This window comes from Pyrus communis, chromosome 1 (assembly GCF_041283825.1).
Source record: "Pyrus communis isolate YQ-2024b chromosome 1, ASM4128382v1, whole genome shotgun sequence".
Taxonomy (NCBI): Eukaryota; Viridiplantae; Streptophyta; class Magnoliopsida; order Rosales; family Rosaceae; genus Pyrus; species Pyrus communis.
Window position 1 is genome coordinate 3,211,151 of NC_142565.1, and position 21,259 is coordinate 3,232,409.

General features: G+C 38.2%; 3 protein-coding genes across 5 annotated transcripts; all 3 read right to left on the reverse strand.

Moving 5' to 3' along the window:
• Window positions 1-7,195: 7,195 nt before the first annotated feature.
• Window positions 7,196-10,348, reverse strand: LOC137720750 (Peptidase family M48 family protein). 3 transcript variants are annotated; one of them, XM_068459866.2, is made up of 4 exons: window positions 9,250-10,314; window positions 9,021-9,169; window positions 7,640-7,900; window positions 7,196-7,552 (listed from the first exon to the last, which is right to left on the reverse strand). In XM_068459866.2, exons 1-3 carry the CDS (start codon window positions 10,189-10,191, stop codon window positions 7,648-7,650), a joined length of 1,344 nt encoding a protein of 447 aa, XP_068315967.2. In that variant the 5' UTR covers window positions 10,192-10,314; the 3' UTR covers window positions 7,196-7,552; window positions 7,640-7,647. The 3 variants fall into 3 exon arrangements, with proteins under 3 accessions (XP_068315967.2, XP_068315966.2, XP_088548738.1); XM_068459865.2 differs by having other exon boundaries at window positions 7,196-7,900; window positions 9,250-10,348; XM_088692612.1 differs by having other exon boundaries at window positions 7,231-8,838; window positions 9,250-10,316.
• Window positions 10,349-10,708: 360 nt separating this feature from the next.
• PRH75 (DEAD box RNA helicase (PRH75)) lies at window positions 10,709-15,399 on the reverse strand. Its single transcript, XM_068459209.2, has 14 exons — window positions 14,615-15,399; window positions 14,301-14,435; window positions 14,078-14,218; window positions 13,868-13,979; window positions 13,518-13,588; window positions 13,227-13,381; window positions 13,005-13,116; window positions 12,738-12,839; window positions 12,601-12,661; window positions 12,330-12,498; window positions 12,132-12,228; window positions 11,948-12,042; window positions 11,524-11,657; window positions 10,709-11,383 (listed from the first exon to the last, which is right to left on the reverse strand). Exons 1-14 carry the CDS (start codon window positions 15,083-15,085, stop codon window positions 11,187-11,189), a joined length of 2,052 nt encoding a protein of 683 aa, XP_068315310.2. The 5' UTR covers window positions 15,086-15,399; the 3' UTR covers window positions 10,709-11,186.
• Window positions 15,400-16,559: 1,160 nt separating this feature from the next.
• Window positions 16,560-18,047, reverse strand: LOC137720762 (embryo-specific protein ATS3B). The gene is made up of 3 exons (XM_068459877.2): window positions 17,778-18,047; window positions 17,578-17,685; window positions 16,560-17,023 (listed from the first exon to the last, which is right to left on the reverse strand). The coding sequence occupies exons 1-3, from the start codon at window positions 17,979-17,981 to the stop codon at window positions 16,700-16,702; spliced, it is 636 nt and encodes a 211-aa protein (XP_068315978.1). The 5' UTR covers window positions 17,982-18,047; the 3' UTR covers window positions 16,560-16,699.
• Between the last annotated feature and the right edge of the window lie 3,212 nt (window positions 18,048-21,259).

The window sequence follows — 21,259 nt, forward strand, 5'->3', positions numbered from 1 at the left end:
TTGTTATTTCCTATCCCGTCTCCATTTGTTAGTCCAATTTTATTGAGAGTGAAAGTGAGAGGTGTGATAGAGTTTGTAAACTTATCACCCACATATTTTGGTATTGAGTTAGCAAACAGTTTAATACCAACAGTTTTGTCAGATTGGGCTACGTTGCCTAGAGAGCACTTAAAATTAGTTGCAGAGAAACTTGAGTCACTAAAAGAATTCAGCTTTGTTTGCAAGCCATGGCGTTCGGCTGCAAAGGATAAACAAAGCCTTGCGACGACGACCCCAATGATCTTGATTTCTTCTGATACAGAGAAAGATAAATGGTGTTTATACAATCCGGTGGATGACAAGGTTCTTAAAACCCAATTGAATTTGCCAAGACAACGATTTTGTGGATCTTCAAAAGGATGGTTAATGGTTGTGGATGCGAATCATGTTGTATCACTAATAAATCCATTCTTTCTAGTGTGGGAGAGAGAAGAGATCATGGAAAGTCAATAATTCACCTTCCTCCACTAAGCCCTCCAAATTTGAGTCGGCTTAAACATGGATGTTATTTTGTCTACAAGGGTACAATTTCAGAAGATCCAATACTAAATGCCGACAATTGCATTGTTATGGTCATGTTTCTGGAGATGTACCAATTGGCTTTTCTTCGACTCAACAAAGACAGTGAGTGGACTCATGTCCTTGAAACGGTTGAGTAGATGTTGGCGCACGCTTGATGAAGTTGTTCAATTTGAAGATAGATTTTATGCCGTGGATGGTTATGGTAAACTCTTTTCTTTTGATGTTACCACTCGGTCCGTGTGTCGCCTGTGAAAGTGGTTGTATCTGAATTCGAAAGGGAGGTGGTCTATACGCTCAAGAGATATCTTGTTGTTTGTAATGAGAAAACACTATTAATGGTTCAAAGGTGCATGGTTGGTTCTGACGCTCACGAGACAAAAAAGTTTAGAGTCTTTGAACTATGTATCAGCGAGGGTGAGTGGACGTGGACGGAGAACAGTTTAGGCGACGTTGCTTTGTTTGTGGGTGATAACTCTTCAATATGTGTTTGTGCTTCAAAGTCGGGATATCGAGCAAATTGCATATACTTTGTTCACGATGATAATCGCGTTGATAGAAGCTTTGGACCAAATGGAGCTTATGATTATGGTGTCTACAACGTCGAGGTAAAGAGGCTTTTAGAATATCCGTTCCACAGGGATGCTGGGACTCTCATGAGCAAGACCAAAGTACCTCCGATATGGATTCTACCAACTTAATTTGTAGGAGGCTTAATTGGATTAATAGTTTATGAGTGACAAAATAGTTGGAAAATAACTCATGTGTTCAAAAAAAAAACTAGGATTTAAGCTCTGTGAAGTTTGTTTAGGATACTATTTTTAATTCCTCGTGGTTTTGTTTTGTTTTTTATATATGGATCTGGAACACATGTTATGGTTTTATTTTGTAACATATAGCATTACTCATCAGCAATTTTCAGTCAAAAAATGTGTTTTAAGTACTTTTCTATCAAATTTTAGTCAGAATTATCATAAGAAAAATAATTGGTAACGTCCCAAAGACGTAAGTGTCAAGACTGACCATAACACAAGATTATTTATCTATTCATGTGTTACAATATGAGTAGAAAAGACTGTTTATATTATCAGGTGCCCAAGAAACTCATCATATCACATCAACTTCAACAGAGTCATTCAAACATGCATTCATAGGTTTGCAGGACTATGAGAGAACCCATTGCAACTTCTGTTTTTTTGTCTTAATCGTCTTTTCCCAATGAGCTCCGATCCCACTATTTCTTGACAAGTTCATGATCAATCAAAGTATAACAAAAAAAATTACCCCAAAACATGTGATTTCTTTAAAAATCTCAATCAAGAAAACCTAGTTTTCCGCCCAATCGCAGTATTTACCTTTAAGAGTCCTCCCCACGCCTTCCAACATTGAGACAGTGATTCTCGCTGACAACTCAAAAACCCTCACGACCAACTAGGGTTGGAAAAAATTCTCAAAAATCTCAAACCAAAGCGAAAAATTCCTAAACTTAAACCGAAAAATCCCAAAACCCACAATATCCCGAAGTTTGGTAATCCCGTCCCAAAAAATCCAAAATATTCATATCAAAAGCAGTTCAATACAGCTTTCCTTGCTGTTTGGTGTAGCTTTTCCATCGTTTAAAAAATCCATTTTTCATAGGAAAAGCAGTTCATGCGTACGTTTTTCCAGAACAAAAGCATTGTAGGGATTTTTCCAAGCCAAGTTTGACTGTGCTAGTCTTAACAAAAGTGCTTTTCTAATACTTTGGCAGAAGTTGAAATACAACTTTTAACTAAAGGGAACTAAAATTCCACCGATCTATGCTCATTTAAATCCCAAATATAATGCTAATTAACCAACTTAAGCACCTTAATTAGTTCTATAAGAACAACTCCACCCGTTTTAAAAAGACAGAGACAAGGCAAGTGGAAAGGCATGCGAACTAATCCAATGAGATATGTTCCTTCCCTTCCACAGTACTGCATGGGGTGGCTATCTCCCTCTGGAATAGGTAGAGGAAACCAACTATTATCACTCAATGAAGAGCAAATGAGAACCTTTCCTTTGGGGACCAATATATTATGTCACATATTGGAGTTGGACCATCCTATTCCTATATATATTCTCCCTATGCCTCGCTTTTTTGGTACCATCATTCTCTTATTACAACACTTATAAAGGAAAAAATGGATTTAGCAATTTGATTCTCTCAGCTGATCGAAAACACACTTATGCGTGACTCCTCCCCTTACAAAATTCACTTCGCCAACAATAAGAAATGGAAAATTTACAAAATTCACACAAATCTGTTTAGAAATTTGGATTTAACAATTTGATTCTCTCATCTGATCGAAAACACACATCAATGTTCTGGAAAATGATACAAATATATTTGTATCATTTTTCTAATAGTCATGGGACTCTTACCATATATTTGTATCATCATTTATATCATTTTTCTAATAGTCATGGGATTCACATGTGTTAATATACCCTACCTCTATTAGAAAAATGATACAAATATATGATCAATGTAGCATTACTCGTAAATTTTTGTTTGCAACACACCTTTTCTAACATTACGTTAGTGGCTTTCATTTAATTATTTTTTTATCTTCCTTGTTTGCATATGGTCGTAGAAATAGAGCATCTTTAACAATTCTAGCTATAAGTTTGTTAGTTTATTATGAAAATCACTCAAAAATTATTATAGCTAGCCCGGTTATCATAAGCATCTCCAACAATGCTAGCCATTTTAACAAAATGTTGAATATTTTATTATTTAACTATCTATCTCTCATGTTACTTAGTACTACGATCTAGTGATATTCATCTTCACTTATAAGTGAGGTCTTGGGTTGGATTCTCGTCAAAAGCAAATTTAAAACACATTATTGCTAGTTCATTGTAAAGCTAAACTCACACTCTCTTCTTTTTACACTTTTATTGTAGGAGGAGGTGTTTGATATCTTTGCCTAAAAAGATGTATTAAATTGGACGTGTGAGGAGTTATCTCTTCCATTGGACGTGTGTGGAGTTGTCTCTTCCCTTGGACGTGTGTGGAGTTGTCTCTTCCCTTTTCTGTCATTCGTGCAATTATGATTTTCCCGTTGGAGTAGAGATTGCTCTTCATCATTATGATTGGTAGCAATGTCATCTTCCCCTTCCTACAAATATTATCAACCTATATCTACTTGTGAGCACAAAATAACAAGTTGTGGCTTGTTAAATCGAGGTGGAATAGCTATATGAGTAATATGGAGACATTCTTGTGTGTTTCTGACACACTACGTTAATCGGGTATCATTTCATTTCTGTGAACGCACCTCAATGCTCAGATGACTAAAATTGTGAACTATCTCTCTTGTACTCATACCAACAGTAACCCACAAATTTTTTTAGATTTTGATATCTAGCCCATGTTTACTGGATAGTGAAATCACCAGATTTAACATACTTAACTAGGGTAGTTCGGGTTTATCTTAATTACAGTTGAATCAGACATTTTGAGTTGGAATACGTTAGTGTGAGTTTAGTAGTTGTAGCGAACAATATTACAAGAATCAAACTCAAAAACTCACATACTACACTCAACAATTGTGAAGACGTTTATTGAACTCAAGTTTTCCAAAGTTATTGTACAAGTTTGATCCTAATTTATAGAAATCATCGCAAATTCTTGACTCGAGTGAGCAGGTCAATTGTGTGTGGACAACACCGGCCACAAATAAGGACCCAAGTGTAATTAATTATCAATTTAATGCGTGGTTTAGTTGATTAATCACAAGGATGGTATCATTTTTTCATCTCACTTAATCTTCTACCGTAGGATTTAATAATGATGATCTTTGTGTATAGGCATTTTAGTTAAAATAACTTTTGAGATTGGCATAATTTCTTAGTTTAGCCTTTGACATTGTCTACTATCAATCATTTTGATCATTCGTGAAAAATCTTTGTTAAACAATGATCAATATGACAAAAATATTCTCAATCTAATAAACAATGGGTCAAATATGATTTGACAAAATTTGAGATTATTTTTGTCATCTTAATCTTATTTAACTGAGATTTTTTTTACGAAATAACCAAAATAATTGATGATAGACAAACTCAAAAGTCACTTCAATCGATTTTAAATCTAATAAATCAAAATAATAAGTTATGTCAATATTTGAGACCATTTTGACTCAAAAACCTGTATATATAAATATGTGATTAGGTCACTAGATGACAATCAAGCTCTCAAATAATTAGTGCAAGGTGGAGTGTTCATAAAAGCCGTCCAACTTTCTTCAGATGTTTGATAGATTTGAAAGCTGCCCGACAATTCCCGGGGTCAATAAATTAAGGGGTACCATTCTCATCCCTCCTATTTCATCTCCTTCTCTCCTCTTCTCTCACACATTATTTTTTGTCTTATTATCTTTATAAAAAAATTGATAAAAAAAATATTGACGTAACTTAACCGTGACCGTTCAAATAGGAAGGAAGAGAAAAGAAGAAAGATTAAGAAGGAAGAGAATTCTCTACCATAAATTAGAACTGAAGCAAATAATATTTTGTGTTTTAAGGAAATATCAATAAAGAGAAATATTGGGACGGACGATGGAGTATTGACGTTAGTTGGAGAAGAAAATTACTTTTTGGACGTAGTTATCTGCATATTTATTTTTAATTTTTAATTTTTGCCTGTTAGATTAAATAAATTGAAAAAGATCAAAGACTAAAATGTAACAAGAATGTAAGAAATAAAAATGAGTTTGTGAATAGTAATGTCCTATTTTTGTTAACTTGGTTGAACAGAAGAATTGATTCAAATGACTCGTTCTAGCACATGAAATAACTACTTATGTCAAAAATAAGATAATACTTGAGCAATCACAAAGAGTACCAAAATACTAACTCTTTGAAGTGACCTACTGTTGACTCTAAAAATTACAAAACCTACGTGGCGCGCAGGCCGAGTAACTAATAAGCTAACTACGTCCTTCGGTTGAATGCGGGGCGTGCCAACTCGTCGGCCGAGCTTGGCCGAGGAGTAAAATTTGTTGATGTCGCTTCGAGCGCGTCGCTGACTTCTCTATCTTGCGATTGCGACCGAGGAAGGAACACTCTCGGTCTCTGGGTTCTACAGCCTGAAGACAAGGCTACTAATTCTGCGGAGTTCACAAATCGTCGGAGCCCGATTCGGTCACTGTGATTATATTCGTAAGAGTATAAGCACGTCGAATTGAGACCAAACTATATGGGCACAGGTACTCAAACGTGATATATGTCTTGATGGTAAACGTAGTTCGGCCGTCGGAATGCCGAACCCTGAAACTCACTTGCGAGTATCCAATCATAAAATCACTCGGCGTCCAGTACGCCGAGCAGTGCAATTCGTAACACCTGACTATGCCGAGAGGGCTAGCAAGGTGACCTCTGCCAACAAAGGTTCGAAAACCCTTCTCGGCCGAGACTTAGATAGATAACCGGTCGACCTCGACGCAGTGCTGTTTATCCAAACTGAAGGTGCTTCTCGGTCGGCTGATTCTGCGGCAGCAGTGCTGTTTATCCAAACTGAAGATGCTCGCCGGGTGCTTCCACAGTGCTGTTTATCCAAACTGAAGGTGTGTCGGCAGGAAAAGAAAAGGAAAAATCTCAAGGTGTTTGAGAGGTTTTGCGTAGGGCAATTGTATGCTGATTTTTGAAGGCCTTTTCTGTTGCATGATTTCTTGTATTTATAGTACCCCATTCCTTGAAACCAATTCTGATTTGGATTGGGAGTCCTTGTCCCATTTCGACTCTACCTCGAACAAACCTACTCCCACTGGGATTCTGAATTTTCCTTCTTTTCGAGGCTCTATTCCTTGCCGGTCGAGAATCCTGGTCGCACCAGGACTTCCTCAACCTTTTCCATTCATCCGGACTACTTAGGATAGGATTTTGGTCGACCCTGCCAGCTGGCCCGGGACTTATTATTCGGCCCATAGTATTTGTCATCACCTTGGCCCGAGCACATCCTGCTGCTCGGCCCAAACAATAGTATTTTGGGCCCAAACACCTACTTAAACCTTCCTGTCATGTCCAAACTCTCTCAAACACGAGATGTTCATATACAAACACCCCTTTTCTTCCTCATTGTCAACCCCTCTTCTCCGTCCAATCCGGCCGTCTTCTCTCCTACGGCCACAACCGTAACTCCCTTTCTTTTCCGGCGACCACCTCCAATCCCTCACTTCTCCGACAACCAGCTCTGATTCTAATTTCTCCAGCAACTGCGACTCTACAATTTAACTTAACAGGAGAAGTGGCAAAAATACGGAAAGAGATCCTCTTCGAATCTCTTCCATCAAAGCCTATCAATCAATTAATCCAGGCCCTTGAAATTTGATCTAACGGCTACAAACAAGGGCCCATTTAAAAGTTATAATAATTTTAACCGTTGGATCAAATTTCAAAAGTTCGAATTAATTGATTGGGGGGCTTTGACGGAAGAGATCTAGAGAGGATCTCTTTCCGCAAAAATACAACCCTGTCCAACGGTAAACTCAAAACACTTTACGCTCTGATGACAACGTTACGAACATAGTGGTTCAGATTTTTTGTGACTGGCGACTCGAAAAATATCAGTTGCGAGAAGAATAGGAGACTGACTCCTCGAAAATGATTGTTTGTTTGTCAACAAAATCTAGTGAGCTTATCAAATTCAAATGATTCAATCCAATCTTAGATACCAAATGTGGCGCAATCGCACCTACATTCGAATCTTGCTTCTAGGTTTCTATCACAATAAAGAAATACACAGATCAGAATTTGGGCGTGAAATTTATACAACTTTTACAGGAAGCCCTGAATGTTAAATCTTAACCACCATCCAAGGCAGCATGAACAGAAAGTAAAAACTGTAATCTCAACGAGAACCCCATTATTCACATTTCTTCGGGCATCTTCAGTATAAGTTCTGGGCATATTTTCAGGGCTACCAAAGTATTCGGATCACCTAAACTTAACGGAAAGAATTCTCCAACTGCAAACATGCAGATACAGGAACATCTTTGAAAAAAACGAAAAAAATAAATGGAAAAAAATGGAACTGTAGTTGCACGGTGATTACCGACTATACTAAAGAAAGCCTTCAACCCCACGTCCTGCGCCTGCATCCCTGTATATAGCGAGTGCTTCTTCCATGATCTTAGCTTGAGCCAGCAATTCAGCTCTCTTTTTCCCGGATGGATGGGTTGAAAGATAATCTCTGAGTGCAGATTCACCACCAGTAACCTTGCTCAACTTCTCGTACACAGTTGGAGCCACTCTCGGATCATATCCAGCAGAAGCAATCAACAGAAGCCCAATGTGATCCGCTTCAATTTCCATCCTGATTAAGTGAAAGAGAGCATAAGCACACAAACATGGAAAATGAAAGGATTGTGTTCAGCATTTTGTGTGAAAGGATTGTTTTCAGCATTTTGTCAACCTCTCAGCTGGTTCACAAGCACTATGATGTAATAATCATTAGAAAATAAAATGTAAACCGCAAAACTGCACATCCAAGCTTTAATCCAAAGAATTCTCAATAGATTCGCTAAAACTGATATATTGAGTAATCTAACAAGACCAATCCAATGGTATCACAGAGCATTTAACGGATCTTTCAGTAAGCTAGCAACGGAGGTCACTATTATCTTTTCCAAGGAAGCATCAGTGATCAAAAGCACTAACAGGAAACTTTAAATCATAAAACCTTTTATCTTTTCGGTGAACTGGGGGAGTGGGGGGTGTGAAACAGCCCCCAACAAACAAAACATCATAGAAGCTTCTTTTCACATTAAGATAAACTGTTAAAATATTTCCCAAGGCTCTAAAACATTTCAGGGAGATTCCGCAAGTTTAAACATCTTAAAAGGACCAGACCAAATATTTCACTGAACAAATATGACCTATACCAGGGGAAGAGCCAGGTTTTAGTTGGGGCCGTCCCTCAAATTATTACAAAGCCTCAAGCTTGTATTACATGCATTTCAGAAATATAAAATTTAATGCTTGTCCTAGTAAAACAACAAATTTGTTCTAACAAACAAATTGCAAAAAAATTTGCATTTTACTAGAAAGAGAATTTTGATATAGGACGGCTTGACTAGTTCACATAATACCTTGGAGTAGAGAAATTATGAATTAGCAACAATAGAAACTTGTAGAAGGATAATCATACAGGCAATACAGAAAAACAATTGCCCGTCCAAAACTTGAGAGGGGAAACATGCCCCCCTGGGCAATAGTAGCTCTGCCGCTAACCCATACCATTTTATCAACTTCCTAGTACAGTAATTAAAAACCTTTGGTGAGAAATAAATAACAAGACCCTATATTGCAACCAGAACACGCATGCATCCTCCTTAAGCATCAGAAAAGAGAGCAGTAACAAGAAATGTTCAGAAAAATCATAACATTATAACTAAAAAGGACTAGAAACTAAATTATAAAGAACTGTAAAGTACCTTCGGGAGAAAGGAAGCCTCAAGAAAAGATTGGACATTGTGTTGACAACATCAGGCGTAACAAATTGATAAAGCACCAGTTGCAGGATTGCAAACCACAGGTTCTTTGTAATAGTCTCTGCAGAATGTCGAGCCACAGCATGGCCAACCTAGTTTTTATGTACAATGAGAAAAATATCAACTTTCTAATCTTATTTTCACACAATGCCAAGCAATGAAATCTTCCTACCTCGTGACCAATGATCGTCGCTATCTCGGCATCACTTGTAAAATGCTTGAGCAACCCCGTGAAGACGACAATTTTCCCACCCGGCAAGCAAAATGCATTGACAATGGGCTTATCCACCACCAAAACCTCCCAATTCAAATGATCCAAATGCGAAGTGGCAGCTTTCAAACCTCTCTCCCTACTTGTCTTCCTACTCTTCTCAATCCATCGATCATCAAGAATCTCATCCTCACGGGACCACTTCCCATCCTCCGGAGGATCCTGCAGTGCCATCAAAGTGTCCTTGCCACCACTCTCATGTGCCAGCTCCACTTTACCGGACGCATAGTCCACGTCAGTCCAGGTCACGTCATGGCTCAACCCTCTCTGCAAAGCCTCTATTATATCCTTGGCAATCAACCGAACCCGCACGCTATCCGGATGTATGGCGGGCAAAATGTCCCCTTTGAAACTCTCTTTCATTTGCTGGAATTGGGACTCCCCCAACCTCTTCTCCAAGGCTTTCGACAAAATTATAAAATGGGTTCGCTTCGTGTACGGAATCGTCTCCAAATTCCCAAAATACACGGTGATAAAAATCCCAGAACCCACCAGACCCACAATCAAAACGTTCCTGGGACTCTCAAACCACCTCCGGGGGCCTCTCGGCTTGAAGTGGTGAACCCGCTTCCGGTCGACATAGTAATATCTCTTAGTGCAATCAAGAAAAGGGTTTTTGTACTGTGTTGTTCTTGTGATTCTACCAAGTTGCGGAATTGATTTGTGTAAAATTGAAGAATTGGAAGAAAACCCAGAAAACTTAGCTGAGTTGGAGACGGAAGCGGAAGACCCAGTTGAGAAAACGCGAGAGATGGGCTCTCTGGCGGCGGCTTTGGGGGCAATCCTCGCCGTGAAGCCGCGGAAGGCGTCGACTGCGAGCTTTGCTCTCCTGTACGATCCCATGACGAATTGGGTGTCTCGAAGAAACTAGAAAGATGAATGATTTTTCAGAAGGTTTTGGAGCGGTGGGTTTTGTGGGTTTAAATTGTTTGGTCAAAATTCTTTTGTTGCAATCCGTCACTTTTAAAATGTGTTTGAAGCCTTTAATAGGCGTCGCGTCTTCGAGTTATTTGAGCTCATTCGGGATTTAACGGTAAAAACATATCGTTTGTTAAAAATAAAAATTTATAAACTTATTTGAAAATACTTTTAAAATCCAAATCAAAACGCTTCTAGTAAAACTAACTTTGGATTTTGAAAGTATTTTAAATGCTTGTTGAAATCCAAATAAATTTTTACTAAAAATTAATTTTAAAAATATTTTCACTAAAAACACTTCTAAACGAGTTGATTGTTAAGTTCTTTTATATGCCTTGTTCATTGTTATGCAAAGGACTTCAATATTTCCTTACGTATGTGAAGTGATAATCATAAACGGATCGAATCTTGGTTCAACTTAGTTTGCTACTCTCAACTCATATAAATAAAAGAACAATTACTACTGAAGACTAAACGTAAGTTAACACAAATAACATCAGAAGAAAAACACACACTTGTTTTTCTCTCTAGTAGATAGAAACGTTACAAGTTCGAAAGTTCTTACGCACCACGAACTTAAGAAGCGGATGGGAAAAAGGAAGATCCCATCCACTACCAAGGGCAAAAGAAAACAGAAGGACAAAACTTAAAGGCCTAAGAAACAAGAACAAAATTGAACGATAAAATTGAGAGAAGAGTTGACGGAATATGCTATACGCAGAAAAAATGATCCTATAACGAGCCAATCAAGGTCGTCGATCTACCGAATATTTTCTTCATTGTCAAAAATATACTCCTGCCTCCGCTCAGATCAACTGGCTTTTAGTCCCTCCACCACTTGAAACCGTTGCGAATGCAACCATTTGATATTGTTAGTTGCTCGCAACAGCTTACTTGAAAGGAGCCGGTTTATGTGCGCTTCACCATCTGTTGCCGCGACCCCTCCCACCACCACTGGATCGGTTGTTGGAATACCTATCATTTCGAAAACCTCCACCTCCACCACCACGGCCAAACCTTCCACCACCGCCAAATCTTGAATTCCTTGATTCTTTTTCTTGTAAATCAGGCAGTGATTTCAACACCTCTATGCTCACATTAGCTGCATTTTCCTGACCTGCACCCAACATACAAGTTAACACAACCACAAGAATCGGCTACAAACTGAAAAATATTTTCTGGTTGAATCTTTAATATACTATCATGCTTGATGAGAATGTAATACATGATCATATCGAAACATGATAAGAATAATACCAGCAAGAAACAAATCCAAATCTTCAGCTGCTACATCAAACACTGCACCATTTCCATCAGCTGTTAGCGCCATACCCTTCACTGACTCAACTTTCTCCTCTGGCAAGAATCTCCTCAAGACCCCAAAAGCAAAACTGAGAAAAGGTTGGTAGAGAAATTAAGAGTCAAACACGATCAAATCGAAACGCTAACTCTAAGACAAGAAAACAAAGTAAACCTATAAAAGATATAATTATGGATATATATCTAAACAGCTAATGGTATCTTGGGATGACAAAAGCACATTGTGACTCCTTTAAGACACAATCAATATAGTTGATAGTTCCCATCATTAGCTAGTGCTTGTATCCATATGTGGAAATAAAACAAAGGAACATAAGACATAATGGTTTAGAACACAAGGGAACTAGTGATAATTGCTTACGACGGTGAATAAATTGGCTTTCCAGCCTCGAGAAGTACTGTGACATGGTTTTCCATAGAGCTAAGAAGTGATCTCTTCTTTATCTCGGTGTAGCCCTGTACACCATACCATAAACAACTCATAAACTGATAAAACAACCATTTACGTTAAGCACGTCAAGTAGGGAAGAAATAGCAAATCTTACAGCAGCTTTAGCAAGTGCTTTTGCCAGTAGATCTACTGCAGATAGGCCAGAGGTGTTAAGTAGCTCCTCGGCAACAGACTTGAAAGCAGGAATTACACTGAAATGAAAAATGTATTAATATTTGAACTTTTTTTTTTGGGTAAACGTGTTAATATTTGAACATGATTGCATCAAAATGTAACAAGCATTGCACTGTACCTGTCAGAGATTTTGGTTATCATTTCTGCTGCATCTTGACCAACTGCTTTGGCAATATCAAGCGGCTGAGGAGCAGAAATGTGTTCAAATTTCACCCCCGACTCTCTCTCGATTTTTGAAAAATTTGACCTTCTGGGATCATAAAGCATGACCGCAACTCCAGAATTGCCTGAAAAGATGGACACACCTCTAAGTACTACCACATAACACTAAAGACATTAAGTAATAAAATACAAATGAACAAAAAATGCCACATTTTTTCAAGATTTACCTGCTCTCCCTGTGCGTCCAGATCGATGAATATAGTCTTCTACATCACGTGGGGGTTCACACTGAACCACAAACAATAAAAGTAAGCATACACATTGACAAACATTAGAAAGCTCCCCAATATGCACACTGACAAACCTGAATAATTAATTGAACATCATTGATATCCAGTCCACGCGCTGCCACATTTGTGGCTACTAATGTCATAAACTTGCCAGACCTGAAACCAGCAAGTGTGACCTGAAAATACATAACCACAAAATTGGAAAAATTAGTTCTGCCATCTGGGAAAAAAATCTAGCTTTTTTAAAAAAGAAATATCAATATAAAAGGAAAGGAGCAAGAAATAAAATAGTTCAGTATCATTGTGCAAAACAGAAAACAATGCATAATCAAACAACTCACCTCACGTTGGCCCTGCTGTATGTCCCCATGCAAAGCTCGGGCTCCAGGCAGCGCCTCAGCAAGTCCAGAAGCAGCTTCCTTTGTCTCGGTGAAAATAATTGTGCGGCCTCCACTGAACCAGAAACAAACATATCAAGTACATGAAAAATGATTTCCACACAAACTACACCCAAAAATAAAATTAGAAAGCATAAAGTACTTGTTGACTAGAAGACGACCAACCTGCTGTAACAACGTATGATATCAGGAATAAGTTCTGATCTTGCTGAACTGGAGCAAGGAAGAACAATATGCCTAACATTGGTGCTGGCCTTCATTTTTTCATTACCAACAAGATCTACAGTTTTCTTATCTGGTTTGAGAAACCTAGAAGAAATCTGGGAAAAAGAAAAAGAAAATTTCATTATATGTGTCGACAATGGAAGGAAAGATCTAACATTGCAACATTATCCATCTATGTTTAACTGAATTCAGAAGAACATCCAAATTCAAAATCTCAGTTAAGATACTTACGCCTTTCACCCAACTCGGCAAGGTTGCACTGAAGAGAAGCGTTTGAACTTTACTTACATCCTTCACTTTGCCTGAAAATCCAAAGAAGAGACAATCATTGACATATAAAGCTCTTACCGCAAAAAAAAAAAAAAAAAGAAAAAGAAAAAGCACGCACAACATAACACTTCAAAAATGTAACCAGCATCATAGACATAGAAATTGATACAATTTAAAAATAAAAATAAACTCGTCGTTTGCACTAACCACAAAGATGGATACAAAATACTTTATAGATGTTATGCACCAGTAACACAAATATGCAAACACGGTATAAAAAAACAGACGTTGGCATTACCAAAAAGACATACCTAGAATGAGTTCAACATCATCAACAAAGCCCATCCTCAGCATTTCATCAGCTTCATCGAGGATCCTAACCTTCAATGTACTCAAGTCGATATTGCCCCTCTCTATATGATCCTATATATTTAAAAAAAAAAATCAATTTAGCATCATAAGTATATTGCACAGGACGGAACTGACACAAGAACTCAGCTATCATGGGCAATAATCAATACCTTTATGCGGCCAGGCGTTCCAATAACAACATCCACCCCTCTCCTTAGCTTACTTTCTTGAGCCCCGTAGGGAGATCCACCATATACACAACACGCTGCTAGCCCCACAGCACCACCATAAGCTTCAAAATCGGCGAAAACCTGATTGAACCAAAAATTGTCAAGTGGATACTCTAAAATCCAAACCATTGCAAGCATAAGGTCCAGGGTAAATAAAAATTACCTGTTTGGCAAGTTCCCTGGTGGGTAAAAGCACGATAACAGTTGGAGGTCTACCATAACCAGTCTTTCTAAATTCTCTTGCAGGCCCATTTGTCAAAGACTCCAAAACGGGCAACACGAAAGCCAGAGTTTTACCCTGAAATATTGCAAAACAATAAGCATACGATTCCAAAACTGAACAAATCCACATTAATAAGCTAAATATTCCAATTCAAATCAACAAACCACAAAACAGTGAGTAAAAAATTGTGCTTGATGGTAAAAATGTGTGATTTCTGAGTAAAAATTTATGCTTCTTGAGTAAATCAAATTTACCTGCCCTGTTCGAGCCCGGCCGACCAAATCCAAACCATCCAAAATGGTATCGAATGTCATGGCCTGAATAGGGAACAAGGATTCGATCCCATTCTCCTTCAATTTGGCCCTCAAGGGCGCCGAAATCCGAAACTTGGACACCGCGTTAGGATCCTCTTTAACCATCTCCTCGGTCTTCTCCTCGTCCTCCTCCTCCGGCTCCACCTTCGCCTTCTTTGACTTCTTCTTGCTCTTCTCCTCGCTCTTCGGAGGCTTCACATTCACGGGCTCGCCCATCTCGGAGCTCGTCTCGCTCCTGTCCTCGTCATCCGAAGCCTTCCGCTTTTTGTGCTTAGACTCCTTCTTCGACTTCTTCTCAGTAGCTGGCGAGTCGGCCGCGGCGTCTAGGGTTTCGCTTTTCAATTTCTTCATCTTCTTCTCCTTCGGAGTGGTTCCCGCAAGTAGATAATCGGATACTTCTATAGAAGGCATGGTTTTCTAGAGAGAGAAAACGCGTCTGTGTCTGCGAGTTTAGAGAGAGAAAGAGACGGTGGGCGCGGCGGAGAGAGATGGAGGGGGTTCCTGGTTTTCTCCTGCTACAGAAAGTTATGGCAGTGAGTTGCGGTTAGCAGGAGAAAGAGAGGGGAAACAGAATTAGGGTTTTGCGCCTTTTATGGTTTTAGCGGTGGAGGCTTCTTTGGCCGTTGGATTGAGTACCGCGACGAAGTTTGTTTTTCAGCCGTTGAAAAGAAATATCCACTGGACCTGGTGAACGACTCCACGCCCGCAAAAAAAAACGTGGCACCGACATTTTTTGGGCTTTTAGAAAACAGAGAAGGACGTCGTCGATGGCCGATACGTGCTATTTCCTTTTTAATTTTCTTATTCACTAGTATTGTATTTTTTATCTAACGATAGATTTTGTTACATGTCATGTCATAAAATAACTCAAAACATTTCTACTAGTAAGATCATCTTCAATTCTTAGGGATAAAGCTTAAAAATTTAAGGTAGAAAATTTTAAGCCATAATCCAGAAACTATTTTTCTCCTCTAACCCTTGGCCTAAAACCTAAAATTTTTAGCCCAGAAAATTTAGGTTTTCACCCATAAATAGTTTTTCTGTTCCAACCATTCTGGCCTAAAATTTTAGCCCTATATTATTAAAGAATGAATTTAAACTAATTTTTTTTCTTAAAGTAACATTTTTAAAATAAAAAAAATTATGTAGACTATCCTACTTTAATTTTATGAATATTTTAACCTAAAAATATTTAGATTATGACAAATACTGAAAAATCATTAACCGACACCATGAAACTCGTTAAACACTATGAAAAAATATGAAAGAAATGAAAGATTTTTTTTTAATTACTTTAGCCGTTAGATTTAAATTTGGGCTGTTAAATATTTTTTTTTTTTTACCGTTGAATTTCATCAAATTAAATCTTAACTGTTGAATTCAATGAATTTATAAATATAAAACTAAATAAAATATACATATATGATGGACCAACTCCACTAATCATGTGTTAAATCCTAGGCTAAATCTGGCTTCCATTTGAGTTTTAGGTTTTATGCCACATTTAAACATTGGGTTGGGTTGAGTTTTGGGAGGGAATAGAAGTGAAAATTTGAGTTTTAGCCTAAAGTTGGAGAAGGCCTTATAGCTTAAAAATTTAGGCCGAGCTTATTAAATAATGATTTTAGCCTTTTTTTTTATAACTTTTTTAAAAATAAAATTTATCCTAATTTATTTTTACGAACATTTTAATTTAAAAATATTTAAATTCTGACAAGTACTTAAAAATCATACAAATACATAGGTATTTGTAAAGTTTTAAGTCAAATTTGATTTAAATAATTTTCTTAAATTATTTTAGACGTTAGACTTAATTTTGATCCGTCAAATCTTTTTTTTAACTATTAGATTTGATCACATTTGATCACAGCCGTTAGATTGCGAGTAAAATACAAAGAAATGTTTGAAATATAACAGTTTGGTGGGTCCATAATACAAAGTGTGTACTTTTTCTTCTAAAATACTGACATACAAATAAAACTAAGCAAAATGTAAGAGGCTATAGACATAAGGGCAAATGCACGATTACAACATAAGAAAAACAAAGAGCGCAGCTACGGCATACAGAGGCCATCTGTGAGCAGATTTCCGGGCGGAAGAGGAGGCGGTGTTGCACCAGTTAAAGCCGTACCAAAGATCATTGGGAATGAAGGTGTTGTAGCTAAATGTAACAGCCCTGGAATTGTGGCCATAGATTTTCACATTCTCAGGCTTCCAACCATCCGGTCCGGATCTGTAAACATACAAATAGCAGATTTGGTATGCACAGGGGCCGTAAATCTCAAATGTGTCTGTAGAACACCGTTCAAATGTTCTCGAAGATGGATCATCCAATCGCGGCGCATAAATCTGAACAAGAAAAATGATCCTGATAATTTGTATATGCAACCAAAATCTAATATGCTAATTCACATTTGTCCGCATTAAGTTGGTTCTAATAGTTTAGATGTATATGCAACCAACCAAAATCTTATATCCTAATACATTGGTTTTGCTCAACATACTAAACCCAAACTTCAAAAAGGTGCATTATGCTAATGGCCAATTTGAGATTCATATAGCCAACCCCATTTAGTGGGAAAAGGCTTTGTTGTTTCACACAAAAAAGATTAAGCTTAATCCCTTCACTGAGGTTAAAACAATAAAAATTGAAACCCAAATTCCTTCCATCTTCCAAAAAAATAGAATTACCAATAACTAGGCTTTCAATTTCGACAAACGGATCGGTCTTAAATTCGAAGATAAACCCAAATTTTCTTTTTCAATTTCAATTTTTCTTGTTAATTCTTTGACAACCCAAGTTGGACGATCAATTTCTAAACACGATCATATTACATGATTAAGATTTCAACACTGTTTTCTGATAAATTAACATGAAAAACTGAGTAGGTAGAAGAACAAACCTGGTTGCCATAAGCATCCCCAAAGGAGAGACTGATCTGATCCCTCGTGTACCTCGTCGAGGAGCAGCTCGTGGTTATCACCGCCGTGTACGAACAAGCCCCCGCATTCTTTAGCACCAAAACAATCAAAATTATCAACAAAAAAATTCACAAAAATCAAATTAAATTTAAGGAAATTTAAGCCTTGCAGAGTGCTGTACCTGGACGTTGCTGACGTTGAAGCCCTTGGCGGCAGCTTCGGGATGTATGATGCTTAGCTTGGCCTCTGAGAGCGTGAAGACGACGGAAGCTTGGAGTAGAAGAAGAAAAGAGAACGCTCTGAACATGTTTGATGATTTGCTGCAGAGAGAATGCGACGGCGATGGCGACGACTTGCGGGATGCGGAGGAGTCAAAGAAAAGCATGCGTCAGGGAGTGGAAGATGATATTTTTGTGGACACCGAGTGTTCCGGCGGTTAATACTTAATAGAGTAAATCATTTATGTCCGTCAAGACAAGTAAGGTCAAATCCGTCTTTCGAAAATATTTGCTATATTTTTTGAGCTTTTATAAATCGGAAAATCCTTTTTGTGCTAGAGACATACATACACCGACAAATACATGGATATAATTGTAAGGTGTGGCGGGTGGAATACAAATTCTTTTTAACAAAGGGATCTGGGGTGGTTTTGCCGTGGCAGTTCAATATTTTGGGATTGAAAAGACTCATTAAGGTATTTTAGTCATTCTTTATCTATTATTATGTGATTCACATCAAAATTGAAATCAAAACATATTATGTAAGATATGTGTCTGAAGTTCGTCGCCAATCACATAGACCACTCCATTTCATGACTTCCCAATTTCCACCATCCAAGTAAACGGAAAAGAAGAAAGTTCGAGGCAACTTCGATCTATTTGTTGTTTCGTGTACAAGCAACTCTCCTTTCCCTTTCTACGAGTTCCATGTGAGCCGACTCACAACAATATTAAAAACAACTATGTTGTTGCATGTTAATTGCAAATGGGCCAAGAAACTAACCCAACCAAGCTATCAGCCCAAATATTGTTTGGGGCAGTTATCAGCCTAGTCTTTTTGTTTTCTAAGATCAGAAATATTGGTCCTCGCGTCCATGTCAGACTGAAAAAATTTGAGTCCACAGTGTGATTAACCGCATTTCCGGTGGATTTGGATCCCCTCATTGGGATCCGGAGATCAATGCACAAAGACAGTTCATCAAAATCGTACGGTCATAATAAAATATTTTTTATATTTTTAAAAATAAAGCAGCCTCGTTCTACATGAAAAACATTTAATTGTGGCCGTACGATTTTTGATGAACTGTTCTTGTGCATTAATTCCTGGGATCCCCAATGAGGGAATCCGGAAAGGATCCAAATCCATTTCCGATCAAGAAGAAATGGACAAAAGGTTTGCGTAGGCACACTACAGAAGAGAACCAGCCTATCCGACTTCGACATGCATTGACTCCCATATTTTGTGAATTGTGAGAGTGCCTACTTTACGAATAACTAGTTGTAATAGTATGTCAAACTAATCATGTATTGACATACGTTTAGATGCTTATATTCATTATTGGAGAATTTGGGTTCAAGTTTTCTTAGCCTCTTCTCGTCAATGGACTCTTGACGTAAACGAAAGAGTATGATTAGTTCGATAAATTCCTACCTTTCTATCTCTAAAATGTTTGGATTTTTTAAAACTCTACGGATATGCAGAAGAAAAATATCATCCCCCAATCAAACCAAAGCATAACTTTTACTTGTTTTTTCACATGATGCTGCACAATTAACTTGCAAACAGTTATTTCAGTTCGTCTCCATTTTTTAAAAACAATATATCTCCTTTAAATGGGATTATTCTCCTTGAAAGACTCAAAGTGGATATTGGGTTCCTTTATCAACATAAAGGCATCACTACCAAACTCCTTCCCACCAATAATGCAAGAATTTATCAATGTGCCAGTAACACGATCATATATACAAATTGTCATAATATAAATGGTTGGAAGTTTTTTCAGCATCCAACCATTTATATGATGACACTTTATGTACTTGATCATGTGCCCCGACACTGAAAAATCCCTCCAATAAGAGCAGCTCCAGCGGGAGCTCCTGCTCGAGGGACGGGCTCCGGAACAGGGCTGGATTGCCCGAGGGAGGAAGTCCAGCGTTGGCTGGCGAGGGAGCCCGAGCAGGCTCGAGTGCCAGGCCCGTCGATTCGTGCCAGCCCGAGCGCCCGAAGGCAATCTGACGTCAGGACGACGTCTCCACGCTTTTTGAAGGCCACGGAGGTTGCTGCTGCTGTTCGGGGCAGCCATGGCACTGGTGAGCCTGAGCTCGCTTCAAGGCGGCCATGAGAGCATTAGAGATGGGGGGCTCCATGCCGGGACTCATGTTTTGGGCAGTGAGCAACCGCTCCAGAGCCACACTGAAGCAGAGCTCCATAGCTCGGCACTGCAGAGGGTGGGAGGAATTGGGGTGAGATTGGATGCATGCTTGGCGGAGGAAGCCAGTGGGGGAGGACAAAAGGGTTCCGTCGACCCACTTCGGCAGAGACAAAGGCAGCAGCAGCAAATGAAATCAACGGTGGAGATGCAACTGTTAAGACAAGTTTTGTGAAAAAAAAAAACTATTATTTTTTAAATAAAAAAAATACTATTATTTTATTGCCTAGTGCCAGGGATATTCAAGTGCAACGGTGGAGATGCAAAAGGCAGTTACTGTTCATTAAGGGCAGTTACTGTTCATTAGGTGGATTAAATAGTGAATAGCCTGGGGGGAGGGCTCCCACGCTGGAGTTGCTCTAATGCACCTTATGAAACTATCAAGTACCATCCATATGCTCATTTAGCAATTCATTATCTTCTATAGTGGTGCATGAACCATTTATTTGGATGCATATAAAACCTACTTGACCACTTTATGTCCCATTCTTGCTTGTTGGTCCACACTTATACACTTTATCACACACTTTGCATCATCTCCAAAGTTTAAAGTGCCCACCCAATTCAATTTATGGAAGGGGTGTGCTATCTACACACTCCTTTTTACTTCTCACACACCTCTTATTAATTTATGTCCTTTAATCTTGTTCAATTCATCCGATTTGACAGTCGAAAATTAAAAAGGTGTATGAGAAGTAAAATAGGATGTGTGAATATGACATTTGCAACAAGAAAATTTAAAGGAAGATTTAAAATACACAAATCTCCCCAACTCGCACTTTTGTATTGCAAAAATTTAATTTATACTCCCTCAGTCACATCAAAATTAAAATAACAACTAGGCAATTAAAATCTACGTCAACAACTCAAGATACATACGCGAGCATTACTAAACACTAATACAAAATAGTTATTAGACCTCTTTTAAGTTCAATGAGTGACAAAAATTTAAATCGATAGTCAACTTGCTATATGTGAGGCGGTTTTCGCTTGACAGTGTCAAACATATATCTCATTTCCTTGCTAGCAGATTACGAATTGAATCACACACTGCCTCTTCAAACACCAAAACTCGAAACAATTCACGATATATCGATACCTATATGTCCATCACAAATGCTACATGTAGAACAAGAATTCAAAAAAAACTCCAGTGTGATCATTTATTCTTCTCCATCCATGTCCATCCACTTCCAACCAAAAATAATGGATCACTTATAACTTCACCATGCCAC